The 24,784-nt window shown below is 49.6% G+C and overlaps 1 protein-coding gene across 4 annotated transcripts in view; it reads left to right on the plus strand.

Moving 5' to 3' along the window:
- The window catches only part of PCSK6 (proprotein convertase subtilisin/kexin type 6), a 170,474-nt gene that overhangs the window by 54,143 nt on the left and 91,547 nt on the right, over positions 1-24,784 (plus strand). For all 4 annotated transcript variants that reach the window (XM_068991309.1, XM_068991310.1, XM_068991311.1 and 1 more), the window contains exons 3-6: positions 10,000-10,110; positions 10,563-10,706; positions 12,931-13,007; positions 14,810-14,898. In XM_068991309.1, coding sequence (XP_068847410.1) covers positions 10,000-10,110; positions 10,563-10,706; positions 12,931-13,007; positions 14,810-14,898 — 421 coding nt within the window. The remainder of the gene's footprint in view (positions 1-9,999; positions 10,111-10,562; positions 10,707-12,930; positions 13,008-14,809; positions 14,899-24,784) is intronic.

The raw sequence follows: 24,784 nt of genomic DNA on the forward strand, positions 1-24,784 counted from the left end.
TCTGCTCTGACCCTGTACCAGCATCGTGCAGTTGTTGTCCCTAATCACCTTTACTTGATGTTTTAAACCGCCTTTGAAAAGGGCCATTTTGCTCGAAGAGCTTGGTGGGCCAGCCCTCTCTCTTCTTGGGAGAATAGCCAGCCTGCTCTCCGGGTGCGGTATCAGTCGCTGGGTTTCTCCAAAAGGCTGTCATTTAAGCCAACTGAAAGCATTTGTTTTTAACTTGTTCTTTCGCCAAGAGTCTGGAGCAGGGTGGATGTTACAGAAGCACCAGCCAATAGCTGTAAGGGCTCCCAAATGTTTTAAAAATTACTTGTTCTGACTATGTTCCAAGCTGGCTGATAGTTGGATGTTGCGTCTTCCAAGCCTTACATTTTAGAGTGGTGACTCTGGCTCAGCCCTCCCACTGTCTGCTCAGCCAGATCAATGACGGAAATGGAAGGATAAAGATGTTGTCAGGGGCCCTCGGTGGCTTCCCATGGAGTGGTGGGAGGCTTCGGGTTGATTCTCTGCCCCAGCCCTTCAGCGCCTGGGAGCTGGGAAGTGATTTCCAGGACCAGGGTGGGCATGCTGTTTGTGGGACAGGACTTTGCCCCAGAGCTTCATCAGCTTCAGCTTCTCCTCCAGCAATGATGCAACAGTGAAGCTGATCTTTCCATTAACCACAGAGGGACTTTTATCTGAGCTTTGTGTGCTAGAGCCACTGGGTGTGCAAACAAACAAAGTTCCTGGCAAATACCAGCACGTGGACAGGAAGTGACTGCATTGATCTGGGGGTTGATGAACTGTGGGATGGGCTGGGGGTGGAGGGGATGGGTTGGGCTGGGGAGTGGGGTAGACTGCCACACACAGCCCGATGGGCCCACCCATGTGGGGCGGGGAGGCCTTCAGCTGTCTGTACATTTCAGCACAACCCCGCTGGGTCTAGTGGACTGGCTGCTGTGAACTGGCAAACAGAATTTTGAAATAGGCTTTAAAAGATGGTGCTTTATGATTTCACCAGGAGGCTCACACTTCCACTTATATGCCTCAAAAAGTCCCACAGTCCCACTTACATGCCTCCAAGAGTCCTACAGTCACTGTGTCCCAAAGCCGCTACATCCCAACCACAGCTCTGTCTCGGAGAGAAGCCACGCCTCCCCCACTCTCGTTCCTCTGCCTGGGCAGCCCCGTCCTGCCTTGTCCTGAGTCCCCACCTGCACCCCTGCTCCAGCCCTTCCTCTGTTGCCTGGATGCCGCACAGCCCCTTTCACTGGCCAGCTGTGGGCATCCTTGCCCAGCCCTTGTTGTGGTGCTGCTGCCCCGGGACATCCTGCTCAGGCCCCCTGGTCTGGCCTCCCTGCGGCCAGGCTGGGCATTGTGATCCTCACCGGATGACATCTGCACTTCCTCCAGCAGCCTGGGCACACCCTGCCTCCCCTGGTGTCTCTCCGGTCTCAGCCCATGCGCCCTCCCACTGGGAGCTGGCTCAGGGTGCTGCTCTAAGTGATGGGAGGTCCATGCTCTGGGTCTGTGAGGTCCCTGGGACTCCTGGAGTGGAGGGGTCCAGGCTGTTTAGATATTGTCCCAGCATGAAAGCCACAGGGCCAGAGCTCATCCAGCCATGTTTGGAGCTGCCCACTGCTTCAGGGCACGCACTGTCTTACCAGGCTTGGGAACCCACGGGCATCCTCCTCCCTGGGGTTCCCAGCACTGCGAGCCCATCCAGAGCAGCAGACAGGCCCTCGGCCCTCAGTCCTGCTCTTGTTCCTGTAAATCTGTTTCCAGCCACCCCAGAAACTGCCAGGACCAAGGGCCCAAGCTCAGCGGAGTTTGGTGGGAGTGAAGAGGGCTTCGTTTGCTGGGAATCTGTTAGTGACCAGGACTGGCACAGGGCTGGTGGGAACTGCAGGTCATTCCCAGGAGGCCTGGGATTCCAGGCCCAGGAGCTGTAGAGACATGTGGGGAGAGAGGGACTGGGTTCAGATGCAAGTAGCCCATCTTGTGCCTGGGTGGTTGGGGGTTGGGGAGGGTGAGTCACGTTCTCAGGGCCTGGCCACCCTCACTTGCTTTCACTCCCAAGTCCGGCAGGCCACCAGGTGAATAGCAGATGGACCCTCAGTGTTTACTGAAGCAGATGTCAATTTTCACAGGGTAGGTTCACATAGCAAGTTGTATCTGTTACTGTTTTCTCATAGACTTCTTTTTATGTAATGACTTTTTTTTTTAACAAGTGTAACTTTACATATTATCCTATTTTTGTCTAATTTATGTTCCCTTGTTGTGGTGGCAATGAGGGAAAAAAGGAAACCGCCTTCATGCTGCACAGAGGTTGTGATACTGATCCTGAGGCGAGGGTAGAAATTTCTTGACGAGCTTATGCCAGCTGAGGCTGGCCTGCGGTCAGCCCTGGATGTGAGTTCTGGTGCCCAGACCGGCCCAGCATGGGGAGTGAGGAATCCAGCCCCTCCCTGCCCATCGTGCATCACCCAGGGATGTTCGAGAAAGGTGTCTCTGGGTCCCCGGGCCTGTGGCTCTGAGGGAGAAACGCCCACCAGGACGCTCGGGTCTGGCAGCTTCCCCGCTGCCCAGTGATCCGGATTGCATCCCTGTCATTCGACTGCCGAATGCCCAACTGCAGAAGTACCTTGTGGCCTTGGTTAAGTTGTGACAGAAGCCCTAAAGAGGGCTTTAATTGACCAGACGGCACTGACGAGGGCCGGCCGGGCAGCCCTGTCTGGCTGGTGATCCTGGAGTCAGCACTCTGGCCCCCTGTCCCTTTTATGATTCTCAGGGGCGCAGGGCAGGTGGGAGGAGCTTCCCCTTTCCTTTCAGGAAAGTGAGAACTCAGATAATCAAGGACCCTGACCTCCTGAGTCCCGTCTTGTCTCCTGCATTTGCAGGGGGGCGGTGCCGGCTCATACCAGTGATGAGCGGTCACCTCTTGGCCCCTGTCCTTCAACTTTGACAGGGAGGATTTGAGAGGTGGCCTGTGCTCTGGCCAGCTGAAGGAATAGAGATGTGCCTGTGTCCCCAGTGGCCTCTGTCCCGTGAGGGGATTGGGGCAGGGGGAGTTGCGTCTAGGCTGCGTTAGATCAGCTTTGTTTTGTGGTTTGTCTTCCTTCTCTTCTGCCTCTTCTACCGCCCAGGCTCTTGGGTTTGCATAGCAGCCTGGCATCTCCTCCCCACCATGGGTGGTACCTCAGGGGGCTCAGGTGTCTCCCTGAGACTCACTCTAAGGAGGCTGTGGGCTGAGGAGGGGGTGACAGTCCTCTGTCTTTGATCACTCTCCACCTCTGCAAGCTGGCCTCAGTTCTGTGCTTCTTAGCTGTGCCAGAATCGCAGGCCTCTTGGAAAGGCTGATGAAGGCTGTGGACACCGTTTCTCTCAGAGGAGGAAAGAAACCCTAAGGTCGCATCCACAAGGCTCTACACACAGCTTCTGGGGCTCCTGGGACTTGAGCCTGCCCCTCCCGCCTCCAGGGACCCTGGATGCTGGGCAGGAAGCCCCCACTTGGCAACTGCTCATGTCCTACACTTGCAGTCCACGGCCTATCCTCAGAGAAGGAGCACGTCACAAACTGTAAGGTGATGTGCTCTGGTCAGGGAGCGTGGTTTCCTTTCTGTGGGTCCTCACGCTGTGAGTTCGCATCTCACTGCATCTCGGCCGGTAGAAAGCTGGCCCAGCACATGCTGCAGCAGGTGTGTGGAGCAGTCAGGGTTGATGGGACTCGGGACGTGAGCATCCAGGCCTTCGCACGCAGGGGCCCCAGACGGGCTGATCTGACCCTCACTCCACAGGCTGGAGGCTGAGGGGCAGACGACAGGGTCACAGGTTTACTTTCCCAGTGTGCCTGCTGCTAGACTCTTTCCTGAAGAGGCCTTTGGATCTGGGCCCTGGACACTTGGAGTCTGGCCTCTCATGACTTCCAGAGACTTGCCCTGGTCTGCAGGCATGGCTGGCTCTATCACAACACACGGGAGAGGGAGTCTCCATCCTTCCCTGGTGACAGAAGGATATGTCCCTCACTTCGAGGATGCCAAGGTGGGGAGAGAGGGGAAGGCGGACCAGAACTGTCTCTCTTGCTGTGCACGAACACGGGACCTGAATAGAACTCCATGTCACAGGCTGAGCGTGGGGGCTGTGAGGAGGCAGACAGCTTGATTCAGTTCCTGCTCCTCCCCTTGAGCTGGTGGGGGTCTGGGAGGATGGTCACAAGGGTCTCAGAGAAGGGCTGTTGTCCTTCATTCTGTCTCCAAGTGGAGCCCCCGGGGCCCCTTCTGGGCCCCACCAGCTCTTGGTGGTGGCCCAGGGCTTCCCTAGCGGGCAGGGCCTGTGGGTGGTGGAGGGCGTTAAGCAGAGCACAGGTGTGCAGTGGCTTTGGGTGGAGTGCAAGGGCTATTCTTGCTCTGGTGGCATTCTTTCATGGGACAAAGTTTCAGAACAGCCCCTTGGCACTTGTTGCACCCGGGACGACCTGCTGGCCGCCTTCTGGCCCAGCAGCCCAAGGGAAGAGGGCGTGGGCCTCCTGCCCACATGACACTTGGGCATGGCATGGCCTGATAACTCAGTTTTCAAGGCTGTTCTAGGGTCCTGCTCATTTGCGTGGCCTCTTTCTCAGCATCTTTTAGGTTTACCTCCTCTCAAGTACCGAGTGACATTTAGCAGACGCCAAATTTTAACTTGACTTCTCAAGAAGAGAGCTGGAGGAGGTGTTACCTTCCGAAGTACGCACTGCTCTGCACCTCATCTTGAGAAGATGGTAAAGTCTCATGACGAAAATGTTTAACGGCAAACATGCAGGAAGTGGATAAAAGAAAAAGTCAGAGTGATGTTTCACCTTCAAAATAGGACTGAAGAAATGAAAACGCTTTACACGGGGTTATAGAGACTTGCCCAGAAGAGATGACCTGTGCTGAGCTGGGCTCGAATGTGGCAAACCCAAAGCGCCAGTCTTGCACACAGAGTCCACACAGCTCCCCTGGCGGTCATGGAGGCCCAGTCGCGCACTCTGCTCCACAGTGGTTTCAAAAGTCTGTCTATGGCTATATTTGAAACCTAAAGCATATTCATGTAATGTCATTCCTTCATTCAGAGAGCATTTAGTGAACTCCTACTGTATGCCTCACATCGCCTGGCACACACAAGTACAGTGGTGAGTGAAATGCAGCCCTGGCTTCACACAGGCCAGTGGGGAGCAGAGGGTGGTCATACCGACCTGGACATGTCCAGCCAGAGCTGTGGGCGCTGCTGGACGAGCCAGATCAGGGGAGCCCCAGCTCCAGGAGACATGCTTCCCTTTTCAGCATCAGGGGTCGTTTGCTGTTTAAGGAAGACAGGGCAAGGACCCTGTTACAGGCTGAGAGCTGGAGAGACTCGCATGACCGAGACACATCCTTCCCTCCTGGGGAGCAGGGTGGTGGCTCCTGAAGAGTCCATGTCCGCATCCTCCATGTCAGCGGCGTCACTGCACAGACACGCTCAGGGCACAGGAGCCTGGCGGCCCACCCCGGCCGGCCCAGGTGTCAGGGCAGGGTTCCCTGGTGGGGAGGGTAGAGAGGAACACAGTGAAGAGGCACCCACCATGAGGCCAGGCCAGAGGGGGCCTAGGCAGGGGTCAGACTGCGCCAGGCATTGGTCATGGAGCAGGGACCCTCCCAGAGTCATGTGACCTCCAGATGCCGGGGGCGTGGCAGCCACAATGAGCTGTGGGTGACGGGGTCCTGACGCCTTTAGGAGACTCTTGTGTTGGAGAGGATCCCTGCTTTGTCCTGACTTGGGGGCTTGAGGGGAGACAGTGGGTTTTAGCACCACCGAGTTAGGAGAATCAGGCAGTGAGAGGGCCCTGGGTGGGTGGGCAGGACCCACTTTTGTGGCAGCTTTAGTTTGAGAGGACAGTGGGGGCAGGTGCCCAGGGCCCAGTGATGTGCAGGGAAGGGCGGTTAGGGTGGGGGCTCCAGCCAGAGCTGGTAGCAGTGGGCACCCTGGGATGGCCCCTCTGTTTAGGTGAAATCCCCACACCAGCGCCCCCACTACAGCCCTCAGCGCCTCCTCTGGGGGCTCCAGGTCCGACGTTAGGTAGGACAGCCTCATGAATTCTCAGACATGTAACACCTCAGCCCTGATCAAGGCTGTGATCCCAGGGGGACCATAACAAGTGACCACCAGCTGGGGGCTTCAGACACCAGAAGCATATTGTCTCACCATCTGGAGTCCAGAGTCTCCAGAGCTATGGTACTGGCAGGTGTGGTCCCTCTGGGGGGTGCTGCCTTGCCACCTGCAGCTCCTGGCAGCTCCAGGCGCTCCTAGAGCTGTTTTCTTCCCCAAACCTCACCTTCCTTGGTCTTAGTCTCCCCCTGCCTGTCCCTTGTCAGGATGCTTGTTGTGGGATTCAGCGCACAGCCAGATAATCCAGCATGACCTCGTCTTCAGAGCCTTAGCTGATTACAGTTGCAGAGACCCTCTTCCTGCATCAGGCCACGTTCCCCCTGTTCTGGGTGAGCGAAAGCACCTTTGGGAGGCCTCAGTCAACTCCTTGTGAAACCTAATGGGAGTGATGGAGAGCCGACAGGGATTTTCTTGTCCCTTCCTTTCTTCCAGGGACCTGAAGGTTTTTCAGAGTGATCAGTTCTCTTCCTAAGAGGGCTGGGGCCCCACCCAACAGCTCAGCTCTCACCCTGCACACACTGCCACATGTGTATCTTAATGTGACCCAGGCCGCGGATCTACAGGCTTCCCTGAGTATATACCCATGGCCTTGACAGGTAGCCAGTGTGCACCGCAGTCTCTCTCCTGCCATCGTCACCAAAAGGTCTGAGCACCTAGAAGTTCCGAGGGCCCTAGTGAGCCAACCAGAAGTGAAACTGCCATGTAAAATGGGCAGGCTGCCAGCAGAACAGGACAACGTTCCCTGTGCTCTGGCCTCTCGGGGCAGGAAGAGCTCACGGTGAGGCCCCACCCAGCCCGACTCGCCATCATCACCAGCTCACTGCCTGTGTTCCTTCCTCTTCAGTGGTTTGGGAAAAGTTTCAGAAGCTTTCCCTTATAGGTGGTAAAGAATCCGCCTGCACTGCAGGAGACCCTGGTTTGATTCCTGGATCGGGAAGATCCACTGGAGAAGGGATAGGTTACCCACTCCAGTATTCTTGGGCTTCCCTTGTGGCTCAGCTGGTAAAGAATCCACCCAAAATGCAGGAGACCTGGGTTCAATCCCTGGGTTGGGAAGATCCCCTGGAGAAGAGAAAGGGTACCCACTCCAGCATTCTGGCCTGGAGAATTCCATGGACTGTATAGTCCATAGGGTCACAAAGAGTCAGACATGACTGAGGGACTTTCACTTCAGAAGGATGTGTATTATCTCTTAAGTGTTTGCTAGAACTCACCTGTGAAGCCATCTGGTCCTGGACCTTCAGATGTTGGGAGTTTTTTCATCACAGTTTTAGTCTCAGCAACTGTGGCTGGTCTGCACTGGCTCACTTGTTTCTGAGCTCCGGGCAACAATTGATTGCACAGATGACATGTCCTTAGGGTCCTGAACTGTGTGTTCCTGTGTCATGAACAGCCTCACTGTTCACAATGATGTGCCCCTTGGGAAAGCCACAGTTTCAGGCACTTATTGGGGGTCACTGGCATCCCTGACCCTCCTGGAGAGACCTGCTGGCTCTGGGTTCCAACCTGAGGGGCCCCTGAAGCAGAGCTCTGTGTCTGAGTGGAGATGTGTGTGTGTGTGTCGGGAGGGGGTTGGTCCTGGGTGGGAATCAGCGGTGTTTACACTCATGCTAACGACCAGAACCAGCAGTGGACACACTGGAGACAATGCAGCGTTACTGAGCAGGCCACTGAGTAAGGGGCCATGGAGCCATTCTCCCCAGAGACACAAGGGCCAGTCTGGAAAATAGCAGGAGATGGAACGCAGGAACCCCCTGCCCTTTCCTGGAGCCGGGTGAGAAGCCGGGCTGTGGCTGGGGCCTGGAGAAGGGAGAGGGGGATTGGCCCTGACCAGGTGACCATGGGCTGAGTCAGCCTCTGTGCCTGGCGTCGGGGAGCTCATCTGTGCAGGCCTGGCGAGTGATTTACTGTATCCAGGTCCATTGGCCCGACAGTGCCTGGCAGCTGTCAGTGTCCTGCAGTGACCTGTCCCGGGGGAGAGAGCTGCTCCAGACCATGCCACAGGGACAGCCCCCAGCCGTCACCCCCACCCAAACTGTGTGTCAGCTGGGTTCTTACCCAGAGTGCAGCAGCCACTGAGACCAGGAGCCCTTACTGTCTTTTCCCACAGGGGGATTGTTCTGTGACTGGTGGCACTGTGCCCTCTGTCACCAGCCTGATTTGTGGGAGCCACCCAGTTGGCCTTGGGAGAGGAAGGCCCCCTCCTCTGTGATAGGAAGTGCAGCCCGGTGGGTAGTGAGTTGGCCAAGCCGGTGGGCCCGGAGCATCCCATCCCAGGAGCTTGAGCTGTCTATGGGGTACGACCACTGTACTTACAGCACGCAGCCCAGCCAATTAGGGCATAGGGTCTTAGGCATTTTATACCGAGTTAAAGCTTCCTGGTTCAGGCAGTAACGCTTTGGGAAGTCTCACAATGCCATCAGAGGGGGTTATGAGCAGAATACTTCACTGTGCAGTTTTATTTGCCATGCCTATGTCTCCTGCATCTCCTGAATTGGCAGGCAGGTTCTTTAGTGCTGAACCTTCCCTGGTGACATTTCCTTCTGAGCATGTTGTCCTTGGAGATCAGGGTCCCCCTTAGATGTGGGGCTGTTCCACTCTCCTCGCTCAGGCACCTGTGGGGAGGTCAGAGCTGAGGTCTGAGGGGAGCTGCTTGGTCCTTGATCTTTGTGCCTTCCTCCCCCTGGGGTCACCAGCCTTGGCCTGACCTCCAAGTCACCCAGCTCCCCATGCCCAAGGCTCCATCCTTGTCTTCCTCCCCTACCTTCCCTGCCCTTGGCCACCTGTCTGCCTCACTCTGGGCTGCCTGGTGGGAGTCCTCAACTGGAGCACCAGCTTCTGAGAGCAGGGCTGGGTGTCCCCATCCTGCCCACTGCAGCCCCTGTGCAGAGCTGAGTCCCAGTGGCAGCAGAATGGGATTGGGAACCCATAGCAGCTGGACCGAGAAAACGTTTAGGTTCAGGGCATGGGAGTTCCAGCTGCCTTATCTTTTAAAAGTGAAAAAGAAACCTCTTCCACTTTGAAACACACACAAACACACATGTGATGACGATACATCCGTGTGCCGGTCACTGATGGCACACTTTATATGCCATCCTTCCTTGTGATGCCACAGTGATGCCCATTGCACAGGTGATATGAGCAAATTGAGGCCAGGGAGGCTCCCTGCTTGAAGTCACTCTGCTGGTGAGTTTGGGCCCAAATTTGAATCCAGGCAGCCAGGCTCCAAGGTTCCTGCTCTTAAGTAACATTTATCCTGCCTCTCAAGCTTTTTTCCCTTGGTTGTGACAGGAGGTCATGCCGATCGAAAGAAGTTTATAAAACCCTGAAAGTAATTTTAAAATCTTACAGGAACAGTAAAATCTTAAATGAACACCATCCAGGAATCGCTGTCAGTGTTTTGCGGTGTGCCTCCCTAGGTTTTCTCTGCATGTCTGGTACCAGGTCTGGAGCAGTTGCTGTGCTTCTGTTATAGGGATCATCGTAATTAACCCCTCCCGATAAACCATTTGACACCTGTTATGCCACTGTACGCTTCATTCCTGAGCATGTATTTCCTTTTAATTAGGGACGAGGGTCACCAGAGTACTGGCCATTTCACAAGGTCTCCTTTAGTAGGATGATTTTCCTACTGTTCCATAAGGCCGGTCCTCTCCCCTTCCGTGTAGACTGGTTTTCATCTTTCAAATATGGTTGCTCTGAAGTGAAACTGTCTCCTTGGAATTAACCATCCGAGGCATCTGATAGACCTAGATGTTCAGGGAGAAGGACGCCTGAACACCTGCAAAGCGGCCTCATGGAACCAGGACATGGCTGCTGAAACACAGAGTAACTGCATCTCTCCCCTGCTAGGTGAAATGGCTCCAGCAACAGGAAGTTAAACGCCGGGTGAAGAGACAGGTGCGAAACGACGCACAGGCACTTTATTTCAATGATCCCATCTGGTCCAACATGTGGTACATGGTAAGTAGGCCATGGGCCTCTGTCCCTGCCCTGTGTTTCTGAGATGGGTCAGCTACAGATGCGCTTCATTTGCGCGTAGAACCCCTATTTCAGTGCTGTCAGGCACATGCTCTCTTGTGAATTTCTTTCATTATGTGAGGGTCAGGGTGAAGGGCCCCCAGAGCAGAGGAGGGTGGGCGGCACCTTGAGCCATGGACGGAGCCCCTGCAGGGCGGGGACACCAGGGAAAGCCGTGGGGACATGGCCTGGCTGGGGCAGGAGGGCCTTCCGTGTATGTGTGGCCAGGTCAGGGCGGGAGAGATGCAGCCCTCCTCGATGACTCCTGCTAGGGCCAGGAGGAGGAACGGAGGTCCTACCCTATCCTCCCGCGAGCACCACAGCACCTCTGTTGGGCTGGCAGGTCTGTGTCAGGCGTGTCTGTGCTGGGGGCTTTGTGTCTCCTGTGCTTGCAGCACTGTGGTGACAAGAACAGCCGCTGCCGGTCAGAAATGAACGTCCAGGCGGCGTGGAAGCGGGGCTACACGGGAAAGAACGTGGTGGTCACCATCCTGGATGACGGCATAGAGAGAAACCACCCCGACCTGGCCCCAAACTACGTAAGTGGAGTCTTGGCACTGGCTCCCTGAGACGCTCACCTGCGCTGGTCATTACCTGAGACAACGTACAGCATAACCTACTTAAGCCCCTGGCCCCGCCCCGCCCCGCCCCGCCCCATTACGTCACAGTATGGAAACCGAGCTGGCGGTGCTGGTGAGCCCAGCCACCCAGAGCCAGGGGTGTTTGAGAGGGTTCCCGGGCACTGCTGGGGTCCTGAGAGGCTCAGATGTGTGTGCATGGGTGAGTGTGTGGAGTGTCCCCTCTGCACACATGTTTGTGTGTCTGTTTACCTCCAGGTCGGCGTGTGTGTGGTGTGTGTGTGTGTGTGTGTGTGTGTGTGAGGGTTGTGTGTAGGGGCCCTCTGCCTGTTACTCCTCCAGTTGTGCAGAGAAAAGAACCTGGCACGTGGTAACTTTTGAGAACTGCCTTCAAGATTCTAAGGCACTTGGGTGCCTCGGTTACGTCAGTCCTCTCACATTGATTGGGTAGATGGTTATGCACCCTTAACAATGTCAGTTTTTTAATTTTACCTTCTTAAAACATTTATTAAAGTTGATTTATAATGTATTAATTTTTGCTGTCTGGCAAAGTGACTCAGCTATATATGTGTAAAACATCTTTTCTGTTACATAGTTCCCTGTGCTGTATAGTAGGACCTTGTTATTTATCTACCCTGTATATACTAGTTTGCAAAGGATGACAGTTTTGAAGTCAACAATCAGGAGAGCTTTTACAACATGTCTTAAAGGAAGATAGGAGATTATACAGATACTATAAATATATAAAGCAAAAACATACATATTAAAAATATAAGATGAAGGGAATTATGAGGCATAGCTACCGCATGGATGAACCGTGAGGACAGTATCTGGGTCAAAAAACGACGCACACTGATTGTTACTGAAATCACAAGTCTGTGTGCCCAACATGCAGTGAGGCCCATCAGATACTAAAGTTAGACTTTGGCACAGAGAAAAGTTTATTATAGGTTCATACAAGCAGATGGGTGGCTCATGCCCTAAGAACCGCAAAGTTACTGAAAGCTTTCAGCGAGGCCCTTTAAGAGCAAAAGGTGAGGGAGGGGCGAGGTTGGTTGCTGCAGACTTCTCTGTGTCAGATCCTTTGTTCCTGAGGTCAGGTGGCCAGGTAGTGATGTTCCTGCAAACCTCTACCAGGTGAATGTTGTTCTCTGTCCTGACAAGAAAGCAAGGTCCCAAGGCACAGCTTTCACCCTTCAAGGTCCCGGTCCTGGCTCAGAGGAAACAGGTCTCAGTTGGCAACTCCCTCAGGGCCATGAGGGAGCCAGGCATCCACCCACTGGCCCTCAGGCTGCTCAGGCCGCCCAAATGGGGAGACCAGGTCCCACAGACTGTGACCCAAACAGATGGCCACTGCTAGTTAGGTCGCAGAGACAGGGATGGGGGACAGGTTCACGGCTGCTTCAAGGCCTGGGGTGACGTTAGTGGGTGGCCTTGTAAGGGCTCTGGAGCCCTGAGGGCCATGGTCTCCAGTCTGCTTCCTGGGCCCCCAGCTCACCGAAGGCTGGGTAAGCTGCAGGGCCTCCAGGAGAAGGCCTGAATCTGCCTCTTAACCTCACTCTCCACCTGATGACCACCCACCACTGACCCTTGACTCAGTCACTGCCACTGTAGTTCCTCAGTGTCAGGTACTAGTGGTCAGGGCCCACTGCAGCACTGACCAACAGCTGAGCAGCGCAAATAATGGTTGCCAGTCAGCTGCTTGTGGGGCGGGGCCCATTGAGGCACCAGAGTAGTGGTTGAGGAGCCCTGTTGCCTAGTAACAGGGAGCAGAGTAATGGCTGCCTGCTAATCCCACTCTGTTACATGATCTCATGTAGGTAAGGTCCCTGGAGTAGCTGTACTCATAGAGACAGAAAGCAGACAGTGGCTGCCAGGGGCTCGGGAGGGAGGATCAGGAGTTAGGGTTTAAGAGGTGCAGAGTTTTGCAAGATGAATCCTGTGGATTGATGGTGCTGCCAGCCACACAACTTGTGGATGTACTTAGCACCACTGAGCTGTAAAAATGGTTAGGGTGGCAAATTTTATGTGTATTCACCACATAAATATATATATGTATAATTGTTGTTGCAGTAAGAGAGTGCCTGGCTTGTTTCTGTTTCCAGTCGAGGCGTAAAACCAGTTATAGACAGAGTTGTGATACTCTGGGCCACTTCTCTTTGGTCACCAAGGTTTCATTTTTTAGGATTCCTACGCGAGCTATGACGTCAATGGCAACGATTACGATCCGTCTCCACGGTACGATGCCAGCAACGAGAATAAGTACGTCCTGGGTCACCTGCCTGACCCCTACCTGCTTCCTTCTCTTTTGCTGTCCCTGCAGATAGTGGAGGCAGCCCACATGGGGACCCTGGGCTGGAGACGGGATGGGGGCACTTCTCTGCCTCCTGGCGGGGTCTGGGGCTGACCACCAGGAGCCAGCCCCACACCACCTTCTAGGCTCGCAGGCTCAGTGGGTTTGGCCCCTGCCTGTGGGCTGTCACTCTGCTGGTCAGCTGCAGTGGATGTTGGGCCAGCATTATTCCTGTTTGCAGCATTGTCGGAATATCTCGTGGTCTGCACAGCCAGCTGTGTCCAGATGACATTGTGTTCTCTCAGACCACTCAGTCAGCACCCAAGCCTTCTTGACCCTGTCTTTGACCTCACAAGGGCAGTGGCGGAGGCCCATGTGATGCTGGGGCTGGCTCTGTGGCTCTGTGCAAGTGGGGTGACCTTGTTGAGTCTCGGTGTCTAAGATATGCCTTGTGTTCTGATGCTTCTTTCCGAGGGCTGGGGGCGGCGGTGAGATGATGGGTGAGGGACACACCATTACTGTTCGGTCATTGAGACTTGTGATAGAGGGAGTGGGGGTGGTCTGGAGAGACTGGGGGACTTGGCACCATTGGTAGCAGCCCTGGGGGTGATGTCTAGTTTCCCAAACCTGCCTGGGCGCTCCTGTCCAGTGTCCGGCCAAACCTTCCTCCATCAGCCGGCCCTGTGCATTGGCTCTTCCCCTTCTTCCAAAAGTGTTTAGAGGACGGTGGAAGCCCTTTCTTTCTTTCCCCTGCTGACACGAGGCCTGCAAGGTGTGTCCTCCTCAGCGTTCCCTGTTTTAGTCCATTTGATGCTGAGGTTGGAGTCCCGGTGCCCCGCAGGAAAGGAGCCCTGCAGGAAGGCTCAGCCAGTGGAGGCGGTCAGCGGGCTGGCCGCAGCGCTCCCAGTGCCTGTGGAGGCCTGGCCTCACGTCCGACGTGCCCTTCCCACTCCATGGCCACCACGCTGGGGCTGCAGGGCACAGCGGGCAGGGAGGGACCACCCAGATGCGGCGTGGTGAGTCCCGAGTGGGACCCTGGGCCCATGACTCAAGGACAGCCCCAGCTGCAGGCACACATGGTCCAGAGTGTGGACGGAGGGAGGGCTGCCCCGGGGGCTGACACTTGGGCTCAGGACTGGCTTTAAAGGTGGTTTTGATTCAGAATCAGTGATTCTCATCTCTGATGGACCTTCTCAGAGATGTGCCTGCTGTAGGTGGTAGAGTGGGGTCATTACTGAGGAGAGTGCTGACCTCGGGTCTCCTCTTCCTATTCCACCTACTGCTGTTGAGTGTTCCGTGTCCAGCCCTCCTCCTTGCCCTCTGCTGGAATGGCTGTGGAAAGGTGTGTGGGGGGGAGGGGTCTGCCCAGGGTGAGCACGGGACAGGGAGAGGGCTGAGGGGACAGAACCTAAGCCTTTGTTTGTTATTATTTCATCTCTGCAGACAGGCCAGCATCTGCACTGTGCTGTCAGTCAGGGGGACGCAGAGCCTGGGGGGTGGGATACAGAGGCCGTGGGTGCCCAGCAGAGCCCAAGCCTGATACAGGGGCATCACATCTGCAGGGCAGCCTGTGGGGCACGTGGATGGCCCAGCAGTGATAGGGAGGAATGGGGGACGGCCTCAGTGTCCCCCAGCTTAGGGACAATGGCTCTTCTCACAGGAGGGTCCTGCCACGGGGGCTCACGGCTGGCCCAGCAGTTGTGGGGAGGATTGAGGGAGGACTTCAGCGTCCCCAGCTTAGGGTCCTGATTGCCTTCTCTCCTTCCCGCAGACACGGCACTCGCTGTGCAGGAGAAGTCGCCGCCTCTGCCAACAACTCCTACTGCATTGTAGGGGTTGCATACAATGCCAAGATCGGAGGTGAGGCCCAAGTGCGCTGCCGAGGGGCTCAGGCTGGCCTGGGTGCAGGGTGCAGTCCCCTCCATGTCTGGGCAGCTGCACTCCCCATGGCGTTGGACCCAGTCGGATCCTGGGCCTCACCTCACACTGCCTGGGGCCTGTAAAGGCTCTGTGGGTGCTGGTTTCTGGCTCCTGAGTCACCGCTGTCAAGCTGACTGCTCCAAGAGGCCACTGGGTCCTGCTGCTGACCTTCCCAGGCTTGCCAATCACTCTCCCAGCAGGATTTATGGTTTTCACCTGAGAGGAAGCCTAACCTTGGCCCCAACTCTTGCTGTAGCCTCCTGGCCCACTGTACCTGCCCCTCAGCTTTAGCCAGAGGACGTTTGTCACAGTGACCCACAGACTTGCCTGGGCTCCCCTGTTTGTCATGGACTTGTAGCATTCACATCACCCCAAAAGCCTCCCTGCCTCCCTTTTGGGTCAGTCCACCCATGACTTACAGTTGCCCACGCCCAACTGTGCTTCCGTGGAGGCTCTCAAAGCTGGATGCTCCCGCCTTGTTCTCCAGGGGGTCAGCATTCCAGGGCTCTGTAGGGAACACTACCTGACCCGGGATATCTCTGTCTCTGTTGTTTATTTTCTCCATTGGAGAGTCAGGCTTCTCTTGTCCGCATGGGGTTTAAGAGCAGAGTCATGCAGCTTCCTCTTGCCTCCCCTGCCCAAGCCTGGCAGTTGGTCCTTTAAGAATGGCAGAGGATCATTCAGCATGTTCTCTGGAGTGCCTCGTAGGTGCATGCGGCTGAACTGGCATTGAGTAGGTGTGTGCCGGGCCTGAACGGTCCCAACCGTCCACTTGGCCTCAGGACACTTCGTCCTCACCTGCTCTGGCCCTCAGTTGGAAGTGCTCATGTGCACGCCAGTGGCTGTGCTGGGTGCCTCCTTCCCCTGGCACAGCTACTTCTCGGCTGCTTTTCTTTTATGAAGGGGCCGTAGCTCCTTCAGCTCTATGATGAGCAGTGAAAGGTGGGGAGGTTGGGCCAGGGGTTCTGTGGGTCACTGTGTCCTTGGGGAGCTTCTTGAGTTTTGAGAAAAGGCTCCCCAGTTTTCACTTAATGAGGACTCTCCACCTGCCCTCTCCGTGGAAACCTTTGAAGTGGCTGGGACATGTCAGTCTGTGACATCATTAATCATCAAGAGCATGTCCTGCAGAGAACAGATCAGAGGACTGTCACCTGACCTCACTCCATCATGGACAGTTCTTTTATGTTGAGATGTGCAAGGTCTCCCTGGAGCCTTTGATGAGTGAAGACCCAAGAAAAGTCTCCCTGACTGATCTGGGTACCAGTTGAATTCCCACCATCCACTGCCTCTGTGTCCTGGGACAATGGGTGTAAACTCTCTGTGAACAGGGGTGGGGTTGCCATGGAGAAGGTGTGGGGGTGTTGGCATTGACCCAGGGAACCTATGACAGCCAGGTCTCCAGAGCTGCTGCACACAACATCAGCCTCTCCACCTTCTTCCCAACCCTCCCTCCAAACCCACCCTAGACAGGCAGCCTTTGGGGACCCTAACACAACCTCCCTCTCCACGTGCTGGCACAAACCAGGGAACTTCCCTGAGACACTCTGGTGTGTCTGTGAGCTCACCTTTTTATATATTTTCTATTTCTAAAGTTTCAAGAGATTTAAGTGTATATCCTAACTTAATTCCAGTCTACGTGGAATTAATATTGTACAACTTCATGTATAGTATATGAACCTAAACCATTACTTGAATTCACACTTAGTTTCATCTTTTATGCTGTTGTTTTTATGTTTTCATATTTTATAAACCCACTGTTTATTCTTGCTGTAAACAGTTGGCTTGTGAAAAGAAATATACTTACCTACATGTTTACCCTTCCTTATTTTTTAGCTTCTAGATTCCTTCTGTCTGGTTTCAGTTTTTCTCCAGCCTGAGAATTTCTTTTACTGCTTTAGTATTTCTTGAAGTGTAGGTATGCTGGTGAGAAATCATCTCAGATTTTATCTGAGTTTCATCTTCTTTGAAAGAAGTTTTGGTGAATCCTGGGATGACATGGTTCTCTCTCAGCCCTTTAAAGATGCTCTTCCATTGTCACTGGCATTCATTGTTTCTGATGATGAGTTGGTTGTCATCCTTATTGTTGTTCCTCTGTATGTAATGTGAGTTGTTTCTCTGCCTACTTTTATTTAGCCAGAGTAAATATTTAGTAGATATTTCATTATTTACTTTCATTTATTTAGTATTTTTTCCTGTCTATGCTTTGTCTATGATGACTCTGATGGCCCTTGGTGTAATTTCTTTCATCCACCTTGGGGTTTGCTGTGCTTCTTAGTGGGTTGTTTATTCTTTCTTTTTCTAAATGAAGTTTGGAAAAATTTCTGTCAGTGTTTCAATTTTTTTTGCAGTCCTGTTTTCTCTCTCTTCTCTTTGGGCACCAGTTATCGCTGTTATATTGCTTGATATATCTCACAGGTTAAAGCTGTATCATTAAAAAAAATTTTTTTTGTATGTACCTCAGATTTGATAATTTCTTTTGCACTATTTTCTTTAAGTTCACCAATCCTTCCTTTTGTTGTGTCCAATCCATTGTTATTTCCACTCATTGATTTTTTTCCTTTTTCTTTCCTACTCAAATATTGTGCTTTTCTGTTCTTTGATGTCCATGTGGCTATTTTTTCACTATTTCCAAATCTTTTCTGACATTCTCTTTCTCCTCATCCATTATACCTATATTTTATTTTGGATTCTTTAACATATTTATGAGTTTTTTTTACAGTCTTTGGTGCTGAGTCCAATAGCTTAGTCATATTTGGGTATGTTTCTATTTTTTAAATTGAAGTGTAGTTGATTTATAGTGTTCCAGGTGTACATCAAAGTGGTTCATATATATAATATATATGCTTGTGTCTTCAGATTTTTTCCATTATAGATTATTATAAAATATTGAAGATAGTGTTGTATAGTATGTCCTTGTTATTTATCTGTTTCATATATAGTATGTATCTGTTATTCTCAAATTTAGGTCAGACAAAAACAAATATATGATGATATCACTTTATGTGGAGTTTATAAAACAGTGATACTGTGAACTTACTTGCAAAACAGGAACAGACCCACAGACATAGCCACAGACAAGCTTCTGGTTACCAAAGGGAAGTGAGGGATAAATTGGGAATGTGGGTATGTTTCTAATCATTGATTTTTTTTTTTTTTACAATGTACAACATACTCCTGTTTCTTTGCACATGTCTAGTAATTTTTTATTGTACACCAGACATTGTTCCACTATATTGTAGGGACTCTTGATCTGTTATCCCTGAATACAATTGAGTGTTGTTCTTTCTGTCAGTTCAATTTTTCATTTTTTAATAACTCATCTGTTCTGATTTACCCTTCGCTTTAGAGGAAATCCTTTAGCTCAAGAACAGTCTTTACTCTTAGATGTTATTGTTGTTCAGTCGCTAAGGATAGTGTGACTCTTTTAGTATTTCAGTGGAAACACTGAAGCGTTCAACCAGCATTTCTAAGTTGGCAAGGTTCAAGCTCCAAGTTGACTGCAGTGCCCCTGCAGAGGCAGCAGCTGGAGTGTCTGCTCACTCATTCAGCCTCCCCCTATTCCTCTGTACCTGGGCTTCTTAGAGACTTGCCCAGATGTGCTCCATGCAGGGCTTAGCTGAATATCTGAGGGAAGCTTATGTATGTCTTCTTCTCTAGCTCTCTGCTTTCTAGGATTTCTCTCAATTTCCAGCTTCTCCAACAGTTCCAGACTCAATCCCACAGCTCCCCAGTAGAATAAGATTGCGTTTTCCTGACTGAGTTCTAGCTTCTCTGTATTAAGAGACATGAGGAGTTCCCTCAGAGGAAAAGTTATGAACCTGCATCATACCTGGTATGGTTGCTCTTTTAAGAACTGAATCACCTGCTTCTGCCTTCTTCTGGTTGCTTTCCAATGCCCTTAAAAAGTTCTTGTTTTCTTAAGTCTTTAGTCCAGAGTTTATAATTATTATTTTTAAAAGAGTTAGTGTGATAGAAGTTACTTTGCCTATATTGGAACTAACACTTGTGGTTTCTATTTCTTTACCAAATAGATGATGTATGTCCTGGTGGCTCAGATGGTAAAGAATCCACCTGCAATGCAGGAGACCTGGGTTCAATCCCTGGGTTGGGAAGATCTCCTGGAGGAGGGCATGGCAACCCATTCCAGTATTATTGCCTGGAGAATCCCCACGAACAGAGGAGCTTGGCAGGCTCCATGGGGTCACAAAGAGTCAGACACGACTGAGTGACTAAGCATAACACAGCACATTGCTGCATGGTAGTTACTCCAGCAAACATTTGTGATCTAGCACAGACAGTGGATTAACTAAGTGATTCCAGCTGAGGGTCATTCATGAGGTTGGCTGTGATTGTCATCTAAGGGCTTGCTGGTGGCTGGAGTATCCACTTCCAGGACAGGTCATTTATTTGGTTGTTGGCTAGAGTCCTCCATCCCCTCCTGACTGTTGGCAGGAGTCCTAGCTTCCTCCTCATGTGTTCTCTCTGTGGGGTTACCAGAGTGCCTGTGGCATGGTACCTAGCTTCTCTCACTGCAGGTGATTCAGAGAACCAGCAGGAAGCAGCAGTGCTTTTTATGATATGGTCTTAGAAGTCACACACGGTCAGTTCAGTCACACTCTGTTCTTTAGAAATGATCCCAACATATACTCAAGAAGAGGGACATTAGGCTGCATCTGTTGAATGAAAAAGTGTCAAAGAATTGTGGATATGGTTTAAAATCACTGCAGATGGGCTCCTAAAAGTTTACTATATATTTATACAAATGGAGTAATTTTTTTCTACCAACTTTCTTTGTAGAATTGCATGTTTCTTACATGTTTTATCACAGGAAAATAAATGGAATAAAAAGTGGCACTGTCCCAATATGTCTATAAAATAATATGCTTGCTTGCTAACAAATCGAAATAACTCCACAATGTATGTATGCTTTATCAAAGTGCAGAGGAGGACAAGGAAGGTAAAATATCATCTGGAAGCTGGTGAAAACAGAAATAACCAGTACTTACAGAGTTATGTCTACATCGTAGGCACTGATGAGGTGTCTGTGTGTAGTGTCTTACATAATCTCTACAGAGCACTCTGTCATTGATGCTGCTTTTGTCCTTATTTCACAGATGAGGGCCAGCCAGCTCTTAGCCTCTACTCTTTTACAAAAATGCAATGCAGGAGATCTGGGTTTGATCCCTGGGTCAGGAAGATCTTGTGAGAAGGAAATCACAACCCACTCCAGTATTCTTGCCTGGAGAATCCCATGAGCAGAGAAGCATGGCAGGTTAGAGTGCATGGCATCACAGAGTCAGACACAACTTAGCGGCTGACACTAACCCTTTAAACCTTATTTACTAAGTGTGGATAGATGGATGAATGGATGGATAGATGGACAATATTGTGTTGTTTTTTTTTTTTAACTTTTGATTTACCATGCAGATGGTTCCTTAGATATGGTGATCTGACTTAAGATTTTTCAAATTACCCATGATGTGAAAGTGATACATCAAAGTAGAAACCCTAGTTTGAGTTTTGAATTTTGCTCTTTTTTGGAGCTAGCAATATTCCATATGGAATTCTCTCACGGTGCTAGGCAGTGGGAGCCTCGGCTTCTAGTCAGTCACAGAGTCGCAAGGGTAAACAGCTGACACGTGCAACCGTTGTGTCTTTACTTTCGGTACAGTATTCAGTAAATTACAGGAGATATTTGATGCTTTATTATAAAATAAGCTCTGCTGTAGGTGATTTGCCCAACTGTAGGCTAATATAAGTGTTCTGAAAATGTTCAAGGGAGGCTGGGCAAGCTATGATGTTTGTTGGGTGGGTATATTAAATGCATTTTTTACTTAAACCTGTCCTAAGTTGAGAACATTTTACGAGAATGTAACCCTATCATAAGTCAAGGAAGATCTGTACTTGTATTTAGTAAAATATACTGTTTAATTTTATGCAAACTTAATACAAGAGAAACGAACTGAAACTGAATATTCCTGAACTTTAGATTTAATTTTATGTTTAATTGTGTTTGTTTAGTGTTTATGCTTGCTTTATTTGATTTATGTGCATTGAACAGAAAAAGAAATCAGCTTAAGGGGAAGAAATTGCTGAACTTCAAATAAATATTTCCTTATGTGAGGAAAGGACATATTTTCTCAAATATCTCTATTTTATTAAAAAAAAAGTCCCAAGATTGTGACAGCCTTTAAAGATGCCAGGGTTAATTTTTTGTTGTTACATATATTTCCCATACTGAGTAATTAGCATTCACTTCAGCTTGTTCTCACTTCACCCCACACCTCAATTTTAGTTCTTTTTTTAAATATTGTTTTTACATTGTCAAGGTTCAATGTTAGTCACCTGTCATTATGATTCTCACAGTTTTTTAGTCTTGGGTCCCCACCATCATTTTCAGTACAGCCTTTTCACTCCTAAATAATTTAATTTGGTCATCTCTTAATTCACTGGACTTTGCCACCCATTAACTTTTTCAAGCTGGAGGAGGGCATAGCAGCCCCCTCCCGTAGTCTTGCCTGGAGAATCCCATGGACAGAGGAGCCTGGTGGGCTATAGTCCATAGGGTCACAAAGGGCTGGACATGACTGAAACGACTTAGCACACACGCAACTTTTTCAAGAAAGGCTAACAGGATCTTTGGGAAGTTCTGAAGGTGGCCTTTGCACCTGAGTTATACCTTTAATGTATTCAGCCTTATGGAACTTGATAAACATCACCTGCTTGTCTTCTGGATCCACTGTTGCTTGGGAAAGTTTGAAGTCAGCCTAAATCCTTCTCCTTGTAGGTGACTTGACTTTGGGGCTTGGATTATTGTTGCTCTTCAGTCGCTAAGTCATGTCGAATTCCTTGTGACCCCATGGACTGCAGCATGCCAGGCTTCTCTGTCCTTCTCCTAGAGTTTGCTCAAACTCATGTCCATTGAGTCGATGATGCCATCCAACCATCTCCTCCTCTGTCGTCCCCTTCTCCTTCTGCCCTCAATCTTTCTAGCATCAGGGTCTTTTCCAATGAGTCAGCTCTTTGTGCGAGGTGGCTAAAGTGTTGGAGTCCCAGCCTCAGCACAGTCCCTCCAGTGAGTACTCAGGGTGGGTGAGCCTCCTTTAGCCTGGAAGTCCAGCCCCTGCGGGGCTACCTCTGGCTGAGGCTTCTGCAGCAGCTGTTCCAGGGATGTAGCATCCTCAAAAAGATCTGAGTGTTTTCAATTAGAGGCAAATTTTCTTCTGTTATGATTTTTGAATATTTTTAGCTATATATGTTCAGTTTTATGCTTCTTGTGAACCACTTATATGTGTATCAGATCTCTATTTCCTAGTTTCTATATCTCTTTCTGTTCATATTTAACTTAATTCTTTTCTGTTTTATTTTCCTCGATTTTTATCCAGCTCTTCTTCTACGTCTCTGACTATTTAACCAGTGCCTTCTTTTTCCCATACTTTTTCTAGTGTGGCTTTCATTTCTGAAGGTGTTGAGCTGTCTCCATCTGTGTCTTTCCTCAGGGTAACACACTTTGGTCTTTCTTTTGTCTTGTTTTCTCTTCATTGAATTCTTGTGTCTCTTTGACCCCTTGCTTCATGGAGAAATCAGGTTTTCTTTAAATTTTGTATATGATGGAACAATGCTTGCTTATAGTCTTCATTATTTTCTTCCCTTGTCATGTTCCCTTTTCCCTTATGTTTTACAGCATTGTTGCAGAGGTGTCAGGCTAGTCACTTTCTGGTTTTAGTTAGTGACTGGGTGGAGAAGATCAAGGTCTTTCTTCCTAGGCTGCTGCTGCTGCTGCTAAGTCGCTTCAGTCGTGTCTGACTCTGTGCGACCCCATAGACGGCAGCCCATCAGGCTCCCCCGTCCCTGAGATTAGTAAGATGCTAACAGAAAGGAAGAGAAGTGGGGCATTAGCTGGGCTGGAGGCACTGTGGACCCGGGTGGTCCTCTCCTGCCAGTCCAGTGCCTCTTAGCAGCCCCTCCGCTCACCAGGGAAGTAGCATCCATTCATCACATGCTGACTCAGCAGGAATGTGGCAGTGCTGACGATCACTTTTTCTCCTACAACAAATCAGGCCACAGAAACTGCCTGTTCTTGGAAAGTTGATGTGTCTGTCTGATTCCTGGTCAGACATCACTGTTTTCTAAAATAATGGACATTTAGATGGCTTTTCATCTTGGCTGTAAAAGCAGTGGAGTGGCAAAGAAACAGACTCCCCCAGCTATGCATGTACCAGTCTATGGCCCCCAAGTGCATCAGTACTTTGTGAGGAATTACGTACCCTTGGGAATCATGGAGGCAGGTGTCATCTTTTTTGTTTTCAGAGAGGAGAGTAGATCACTCCTGCTTGTTTAACTGAAAGTCCCAAACTTTCATTTTAGACACTTTTTAATTTTTTTAAAGTTGTGGAGCTATACGTTGATGAATTTTACCGTTTTCTTGTATGTAATGTTTCACTTAAAATCTGTTTAAAAATTTTATGATGTTGTATTTGTAATCTTCCCTTTCAACTCTTGGGTTTTGGACTTTGCTTAGAAAACCCAAGGTAATAAACTTGTTTTATATTTTGTCTAGAAATTTCGCTTCAGAATAGTTCATCTTGAAACCTTCATGGTTTTGCCTTTTCTGTTAAGCTTTTTAATCCATGTACAATATATTTCTCTGAATGTTGTGGAGAACTCTGACTTTACTTTTCTCCAGTATTAATGTTTAGTGATCTCTGCATGCCACTCTTATCATATACTAAATTCCTGATACATATTGGATCCTTCATCATGTTTCATTAGTCTATTTGTTTTTAATCCCTAAATAATGTTTCATTTTAAATTATAGTTTAAGAGGATTTTTTTGATAACTGATAGGTGATAGGATATATTTTTTCTTAAAGTTTTTTTAAAAAATTTCTTGGCTATTCTTGCACATTTTCTCTTTCAGATGAACTTGAGAACCCACTTATCAAGTTTCATAAAAAATCCTGTTGGGATTTTGATTGGGATTACATGGAAATTATAGATTTATTGGGGGAGAATTGGCATCTTTACAATAATGAGTCTTCCCACCCAGAAACATGGTATGTTTTTATTTATTCAGGTCTTCTTTGACATCATTTAAAATACTTTTATCATTGTCCTCATTTTGATTCTATGCATTTCTTGTTAGGTTCATATCTAGGTTGATTTTTTAAAAATTGCCTTGCTAATTGGTTATTATTGAAATGGATATAGAAAAGCTATTGATTTTTGTGAGTCAATTTGTTAAATCTTGCCACCTTAATGAACTATATTGGTGCTATTATTTTTTATTCTCTTGGCTTTTCTAGACAGGTGTAAATAAAAGCTGTCTATAAATGATGGTTTTTCTCTCTGTGATAGTTAACACTATCTCCTTAATAACTGTCATTTCTTTCCCATATCTTATTTTAGCATATCAGCAATGAATAATAATTGTTTATAGGTTTTGTTGTTTGTTTCTGATGCATACAGGAATGAATGTTCCTAGTGTTAACACCATTTGTAGGCACCTTCTGTAGCTTCCCTCCTGTTACTCTTGATTAAATTAAGTAAATTTTCATTATTTCTAGACTTCTAAGAGTATCGATCAGGATGGATGTTGAATTTTATTACATGTTTTTTAAGAAAGCATTTAGTAAGGTGATTTTATTGTTTTTCAACTTTACTGTTTAATCTGTTTAATGCAGTAATTGCAGTAATACATTTCTTAACATTGGAAATTTCATCCTTTCATTCTTGTGATGCGTTTTATTTGATTATGATTATTAGTCTTCCTTGGTGGCCCAGACAGTGAATAATCTTGCAGTGTGCAAGACCCAGGTTCTGTGCT

Source organism: Capricornis sumatraensis, chromosome 19, assembly GCF_032405125.1.
Source record: "Capricornis sumatraensis isolate serow.1 chromosome 19, serow.2, whole genome shotgun sequence".
Taxonomy (NCBI): Eukaryota; Metazoa; Chordata; class Mammalia; order Artiodactyla; family Bovidae; genus Capricornis; species Capricornis sumatraensis.